This window comes from Mandrillus leucophaeus, unplaced genomic scaffold (assembly GCF_000951045.1).
Source record: "Mandrillus leucophaeus isolate KB7577 unplaced genomic scaffold, Mleu.le_1.0 Scaffold13, whole genome shotgun sequence".
In the NCBI taxonomy this organism is placed as follows: Eukaryota; Metazoa; Chordata; class Mammalia; order Primates; family Cercopithecidae; genus Mandrillus; species Mandrillus leucophaeus.
The window spans coordinates 4,826,427-4,834,018 of record NW_012101254.1 but is presented as its reverse complement, the minus strand read 5'-3'; the positions used below and the strand labels follow the sequence as shown (position 1 = coordinate 4,834,018).

The window sequence follows — 7,592 nt, the reverse complement described above, 5'->3', positions numbered from 1 at the left end:
AGTGGTTCTGTTTCCAGTAGGGAAATGTGCTAACCTTGACACTGTTTTTGGAAAGGGTGGAGGAAGTTAGGAGTCAGTGGACCTGGGGCCTGGGCTCACCACTGACAAATGGGAGATTTCAGGTTTGGGATGCCAAGTAATGTGAGTAGGTATGAGAATGTGTATCTCTCCAGGGGAGTCACTACATGGTTACCGCATCTGTATCCAGGCCATCCTGCAAGACAAGCCCAAGATTGCCACCGCAAACCTAGGCAAGGTGAGCTCTCAGTGGTGGTGGGGACACCAGGAAGCTAGGACTGGGGAGTCTGGGCAGAATCTACATTGTTGGACTCAGGTTTGGGATAGTGGAAGACCTATAAGCCTAGTAATAATAGGTAATACTATTAGCACTTACTGTGTGTCTGCTCTGGAAACATAGCAGCCAGGTACTGCTATTATTTCCCATTTTTATAAATGAAAAGATTGAGCCACAGAGGAGTTCAGTAACTTTCCTAGGCTCAGTCATCCAGCCAATGGCAGAGTATAGGTGAAGCCCACAAACAGTCCCTGCACCACGTGGTCATAGTGCTCCACTCTTGCTCGGCCTGTCCTCCCTCTTCCAGTTGACATCTCCCTTCCCGCCTGTCTTTGGGGGTGCTCCTGGTGTTTTGTCCTATCCCAATCTGCCTTCCCTACCGGTCTCCTCAGTTCCTGGAACTACTGAGGTCCCACCAGAGCCGACCAGCCAAGTGTCTGACCATCATGTGGGCCCTGGGTCAAGCGGGTTTTGCCAACCTCACCGAGGGACTGAAAGGTAACAGGGAAATAGGGAAGAAAGAGGGAGGGTCTCGGAACCGGAAAACTCCTCTTTGATGCCCCTAATAGGTGCAAGCCTGAGGCTTCCCTCCTGACCTTCACCTCCACAGTGTGGCTGGGGATCATGCTGCCTGTGCTGGGCATCAAGTCTCTTTCTCCGTTTGCCATCACATACCTGGATCGGCTGCTCCTGTGAGTAATGGAAGGGCAGCGAGGGGAAGGCTCAGGGTGTCCCAGATGGCTGTTTTAGCAAAATGGGAGGCTGTGATCTTGGTCTCCAGGGATATGAGGAAAATCAGGACCAGCTTCTCCCACCATCTTAGAATGTGATGGTGAGGAAGGAAGAAGAGGGAGCTATTAAGGGCTGGCAGATGGGGTAGAGTTTACACCCATTTTCCTAGATGTTGGCTTAGCTGGGGTCATGACCGAAACAGCTGGCATGGGTGGTGGTGTCCAGCGAACCTGTTTCTTCATCCCCACAGGATGCATCCCAACCTTACCAAGGGCTTCGGCATGATTGGCCCCAAGGACTTCTTCCCACTTCTGGACTTTGCCTATATGCCGAACAACTCCCTGACACCCAGGTAGGACTGCCCTGGGGCACACCTGCTGTGAAGGGACCCCCAGCACCAGAACCACGTTACATTTTCCCATCCCTTCTTCCCCAGCCATCCTAGATCTGAGATTTGCAACCTGGAAGTTCAAGAGTAGGTTTCAAGGGAACAGTGATCCCTTGAAATTATATGGACCCTTGAGTGTGATTGGCATATGGGCATTTTCTTAGGGATAGGGTCCATGGCTTTCAACAGATTTCCAAGGAGTCTCTGAGTAAAAAGATTCAGAGCCATTGCAAGGTCCTCAGTGGCTATTCCCCCCAGGCAGGCATGGGCTCTGAAGCAAGCAAAAGGTTCACATCATACAGCTCCATTTATAGCTTATGCCTGGCTTTCCTCCCCACCCCACCCAGCCTGCAGGAGCAGCTATGTCAGCTCTACCCCCGACTGAAGGTGCTGGCATTTGGAGCAAAGCCAGATTCCACCCTGCATACCTACTTCCCTTCTTTCCTGTCCAGAGCCACCCCTAGCTGTCCCCCTGAGATGAAGAAAGAGGTGAGACGTGGTGGGAGGCTGCTTCTCCTTCCCCAGGGGTCAACTGCAGCGGTCCCTACCTGCTGACAAAGGCCTTGCCTTCACAGAGCCCATTCTGAGGCTTTTCCTTAGCTCCCTGTTGACAGCTGCCTGCCCCGCTCACTCGAGCTTCACCCTCAGAAGATGGATCCCAAGGGACAGCACATTCAGGTCTGGGTGGTTTCTGATGCCCGTCACTTGCAGATGAGTGATCTTTGAGCTCAGAGCTCTAGCTCAGGAGCCCCAATCTCCCGCTTTACAGCCTCTCAGAGAGCTTTCTGGAGTCTTGACACTGTTTCTCCACTCCTTAGGGTGAATGTGCGGCCTGGGTGGCCTCACTTAACGGGAAGGGGATCACCTCTTAGCACTCTCCCCCTCCGCCTGCCCCATGCCCCCAGCAGCCTCTCCCTCTGTCCCGCTGTGCAGCTCCTGAGCAGCCTGACCGAGTGCCTGACAGTGGACCCCCTCAGCGCCAGCGTCTGGAGGCAGCTGTACCCTAAGCACCTGTCTCAGTCCAGGCAGGTGGGGTGGGGGGCCAGCCTGTCCCTGTGCTAGAAGCAGAAGGGGAGGCTGGGTCACTGTCTCATGGCCTGACACCTCTCAGGCTGAGTGGGAACATTGCTGGAGCAACCTTTAGGAAGCTGCTGCTCTGTGGGTGGTAGGTGGAGGGTCTTTCAGCCTGAAGGAGCCAGGGCTAATGGAGGATGGGAGGATGGGCAAGGCCGCACGAGCCACCTGATGGAGGGGTTGTGCTTTCCCCACAGCCTGCTGCTGGAGCACTTGCTCAGCTCCTGGGAGCAGATTCCCAAGAAGGTGAGGAGCTGGGAGGACGTGGCAGGTTGAGCCCTGTCTGGATTCTGGGTTCTGAGTAGGGGCTCCTCAGCCACTGTCCCTTCCCTGAGAAGGGACCCTGTTGGCATGGAAAATGAAGCAGGATGGAAGCTCTGGATTCCCTCACAGGCCAGACCTTTCTTGTCCATAGGTACAGAAGTCTTTGCAAGAAACCATTCAGTCCCTCAAGCTTACCAACCAGGAGCTGCTGAGGAAGGGCAGCGGTAACAACCAGGATGTCGTCACCTGTGACATGGCCTGCAAGGTGCTGGCACCCGGCCCTCTCCAGCCCACACGCTATCTTACATCTCTGTCTCAGCACACCCGGGTTGGGCCTGTATCACATTCCTGCCCCACCTGTCTGTGGAGCCCCCCGCTGCCTCCAGGGTAATGTGAAGGCTTGACGCTCTTCCAGGAAGGCCTGGCTTGAGGTCTGTCCTCAGAGGCAAAGACCAGCCCCTCTCGCTTCTACAACTCTCCTGCTCCCCTCCCACCAGGGCCTGTTGCAGCAGGCTCAGGGTCCTCGGCTGCCCTGGATGCGGCTCCTCCTGTTGCTGCTGGTCTTCGCTGTAGGCTTCCTGTGCCATGACCTCCGGTCACACAGCTCCTTCCAGGGTAAGCAGCAATGGGCAAGTGAGGAGGATGGCATGGGAGGGGCACAGAGCTACGTGTAGCACCCCCCGCCCCCACAGCACACATCTTTGTCCTCACGAGTTCTCAATCCTCAGAGTAAACACTTTACAGACAGAGTTTTCTGTCCTCAGATATGACACTACCATTTCAGATTAGACTAGGACTTTGCAGTATAGAAGTGCTTGCATATTCATGGTGTCATTTGAGTAGGTGTTACCTCCTTTTAACTCCTGAGGAAATGGTCTCAGAAAGATGTAGCAATTAGCTTTAGGTCACAGCTAGTAAGTAGAAGGGCAGACCCTCAACCTGAGGCTTCCTGAAGCCTGAGCCCAGGCTCCACCCGGCAGCTGCATTCCTGCACACCTGGCCCAGCAGGAGAAGGACAACTCTGCATGCCTTCCTCCACAGCAGCCTGGAGCTGGCTCTGTGGCCCTGTGAGCACACAAAGCTCTGCCCAGCACCTCGCTGTGCCTGCTCTAGGCCCTGTAGTGTCTGTCTCCCCAGTCCCTGCCCCTCTCATCTCCCGGCTCACCAGAGGCCCCCTTTACTCAGCCTCCCTTACTGGCCGGTTGCTTCGAACATCTGGTTTCTTACCTGCTAGCCAACAAGCGTGTGCCAAGCTCTACTCCTACAGTCTGCAAGGCTACAGGTGAGCTTCTCCCAGGGAGGGGAGAGGAGAGGCAGAAGAGAGAAGGCCTGGGTGTCAGGGAGGTGACAGTGGGAAGCACTTGTGATTCTCCTTTCCCACGGCCTCCATTTCCCCAGCTGTTTCTTGGGAGCTAAGCGGTGCCTGAGGAGACTCAGAGCCCTCTTCCCCCACTTCCATCTTCCACAGCTGGCTGGAGGAGACACTGCCTGTCTGGGGCTCTCACCTGCTCACCATGGTGCGGCCCAGCTTGCAGCTGGCCTGGGCTCACACCAATGCCACAGTCAGCTTCTTTTCTGCCCACTGTGCCTCTCATCTTGCCTGGTTTGGTGACAGCCTCACCAGCCTCTCTCAGAGGGTAAGTCAGAGACAGGGAGTCACATGACGGGCTGGTTTTCCCAGGAGCAGAATTCTGGGAAAGGAGCAGCATTGTGTGGCCTGAGTCCTTAGGTCCAGGATGCAGTTCCCTGAATACTCTGACCCCATCCATTCTCCATGGTCCAGCTACAGATCCAGCTCCCTGATTCCCTGAATCAGCTGCTCCACTATCTGAGAGAGCTGCCCCTGCTTTTCTACCAGAATGTACTGCTGCCATTGTGGCACCTCTTGCTTGAGGCCCTGGCCAGCGCCCACAAGCACTGCCATGAGGCATGCAGGTGAGACCTTTGCCCAGGGCTCCAGCAGGATCCCCAGCAGCCCCATTCCCGGGCCCCAGGGACAAGCCATCTCTGACCAGTCTCCCACACTGTCCTGCCCCTCGCTGCATCCTTAATTGACAGCTTAAGCTTAATTGACTGCCCATCCCTGACCACCCTGGGATGAGGGTTGTGGGTCTAAGTTTTCAGCCCCGAGAGTTGACACAGCTACACACGTGCATACTCAAAAATGTTCCACTTTCTTTCCAGAGGTGAGGTGACCTGGGACTGCATGAAGACACAGCTCAGTGAGGCTGTCCACTGGACCTGGCTCTGCCTACAGGACATCACAGTGGCTTTCTTGGACTGGGCACTTGCCCTGATATCCCAGCAGTAGGCCCTGCTCCCTGGCCACTGATTTCTGCGTGGGCAAACCAAGACTGCAGCGGGTAGAAGGTGGCAGTTCTTCATGGGAGTCTTTTTTAACTTGGTGCCTGAGTTCTCTCCTAGGCAAGTGGCCAGTTGCCTCCACCTCAGTTCTTCCATCTTTGGTGGGGACAGGGCCCAGCGGCATCTCAGCCTCCTACCCACAATTCCACTGAACACTTTTCTGGACCTACTGCACATGGCCCCCAGCCTCCATCCTTGTGATGGTAGCCTCTCACAACTCCGCCCTTGCCCTCTGCCTTCCACTTCCTTCCATCTCATTTCTAAACCCCAAACAGCTTATCTCCAAAAAGACAGAACTCCCAGCAGGTGGCTTCTGTGTTCTTCTGACAAATGATTCCTGCTTCTCCAGACTTTAGCAGTCTCCTGTTCCCATTCTTGGTCACAGCTCTAGCCACAGCAGAAGGAAAGGGGCTTCCAGAAGAATATAGCACCATGTTGGGAAACAGCAGCCTCACCTCCACCTGAAGCCTGGGTGTGGCTGTCAGTGGACATGGGGGGCTGGATGGAAATGCCTCTCACTTCAAAATGCCCAACCTGCCCCAAATGCCTCTAAGCCCCTTCCTGTCTCCTCCTTCATAGTCCTACTTCTTCCAACTTTCCATTCCCCATCATGCTGGGGGACTCTGTCACAAGGCTCAGCTTCTCTCCACTGTCCATCCTTCCTATCATCTGTCTGGAGAGCAGAGCCCAGGTAGTTGTGTGCCTTGGGCCCAGGGAACCCTCCATCAACCTGAGACAGGACTCAGCATATGGTTATTGGGTATGCCTACCAGGTGGAATAAAGGACACAGATTTGATTTCTAGCATTCCTGTCTGCATCCTCATACAGAAATTCCCCTAATTATGGTTCAGAATAACAAAATCTTGGGCCCTTGCCCTCCTGAAGACTGTAGCCATGGCTGTAATTAAGCTCCTGGTGGGGAAGGCCACATCCATGGTTCTAAAGTTTGACCTGGTGGGTGTTACAGACACTTCTCTTGCTACGCTAATTATACTGTCTGACTTGTCACTGATTCATATCCCAAATTTGCCTTGATAGTTTTGTGCTTGGAAAAACAGGGGGCCGTCTCTTAGGGGAATTCTTGGCCAGTGACCAGGAGATGTCCTTTCCTTGCCAGGACCTTCATTTTATAGAGCAGTGAGTGAAAGATTTAGAACTCCAAGGACACATGAGTCCAAGGGTTATCGCCAAAGCCCCTTTTTATTTTTGACTTGAGACTAAAAGGAGTTAGATAACTCTGCTGATTTCCTAGTTCTCAGATGTGTTTTCTTGAATGTTTCAAGTCAGCAATACTAGAGAGAAGTTAGATCTAACTGCTGGTTTCTTAGTTCTCAGTTTGATTTCCTTGAATGTTTCAAGTCAGCAGTACTAGAGATATGCTCTAGCAGCTCTCAAAGCAGATTCCGCTTCCCTCATAAACTCCCATGATGCTCAGCAGGTATGATGGCCAGTTACCACTTCCCTTCTCACGTGGAGCCCTGAGACACTCTGCTTTTTCAGTGGTTCGAATATAAAGTAGCAGATGTAAGAAAATATCGACCCAAAGTGAGGTCATGAATATAACAGCATCTCATGTGTTTGCTGCCTTTCCTCTGGAATTAGCCCACAAGCAGACCCCTTTCTCTCCTAGTGGCAATTAACCATGACCATCTTCCCAGAGAAGATAAACTACCTGGCAAAGGGCCAAGGTTTTGGGACTGCTGGGCAGGAGAACTGGCCTGTGTTCAAGGCAAGTTGGAGAAAGGTGGCAGTTGTGAGAATGGGTCGGCAATGGCACAGGGAGGACAAGTTCGGTGATAACTTCTAGAAGTTCAAGGCTGCATCCAGCAAACCAAGGATGCCACAGTGCTGTGTTGGCTTCTAATGTGTGACTATATTTACCTTGCTGGGTTCATTTAACTTCTGACACTAAAATCCTGGGGAGCAACATTTTTCATCAACTTAGGTTAATTGCCATCTCCACACTGACAGCTTAAGCTTAATTGACTTTATTCAATAGATAAAGTTTTTTGACCCAGTGTTGAAATTGTCTGAAATTTTTCCTTTGTGGAGAACTAGTCCAACACTGCACCTGCTCTGCGTTAAAGCAAAACCAGATGTCGAGACGTTTCATTTTTGCAGAGCTGTCAACAAACAAGAGTCCAAGCGGAGCCAGTAAATTGAACCAGCGCGGGCTAGCAGAGTGTATGACAGTGATGCTGATGGGTGGGGCAGTCACACTGTAACTATGGTTGTTACTGGAAGAACCGAAAGGAGCTGACACCTCAGTCACATCTGGACAGTAACTTCACACAGCTGAAGGTCAACCGATAACACACCATAAAGCTGAAGGGCAGTTTTGAGTATGGTTATCTCTTACTAACTTTATTAGCAGTTCTTTTTTTTTTTTTTTTTTGAGACGGAGTCTCGCTCTGTCTCCCAGACTGCAGTGCAGTGGCATAATCTCAGCTCACTGCAAGCTCCGCCTCCCAGGT

General features: G+C 52.7%; 1 protein-coding gene across 1 annotated transcript in view; it reads left to right on the top strand.

The window, feature by feature from the left end:
- TMEM214 (transmembrane protein 214) overlaps positions 1–5,920 on the top strand; it is a 13,852-nt gene extending 7,932 nt beyond the window's left edge. Inside the window, exons 3-15 of the mRNA XM_011972659.1 lie at positions 174–256; positions 688–793; positions 906–987; positions 1,278–1,379; positions 1,763–1,904; positions 2,349–2,440; positions 2,687–2,735; positions 2,905–3,018; positions 3,251–3,368; positions 3,939–4,035; positions 4,222–4,390; positions 4,537–4,688; positions 4,938–5,920. Coding sequence (XP_011828049.1) covers positions 174–256; positions 688–793; positions 906–987; positions 1,278–1,379; positions 1,763–1,904; positions 2,349–2,440; positions 2,687–2,735; positions 2,905–3,018; positions 3,251–3,368; positions 3,939–4,035; positions 4,222–4,390; positions 4,537–4,688; positions 4,938–5,064 — 1,433 coding nt within the window. The 3' untranslated portion in view covers positions 5,065–5,920. The remainder of the gene's footprint in view (positions 1–173; positions 257–687; positions 794–905; positions 988–1,277; positions 1,380–1,762; positions 1,905–2,348; positions 2,441–2,686; positions 2,736–2,904; positions 3,019–3,250; positions 3,369–3,938; positions 4,036–4,221; positions 4,391–4,536; positions 4,689–4,937) is intronic.
- The last annotated feature ends 1,672 nt before the right edge of the window (positions 5,921–7,592 follow it).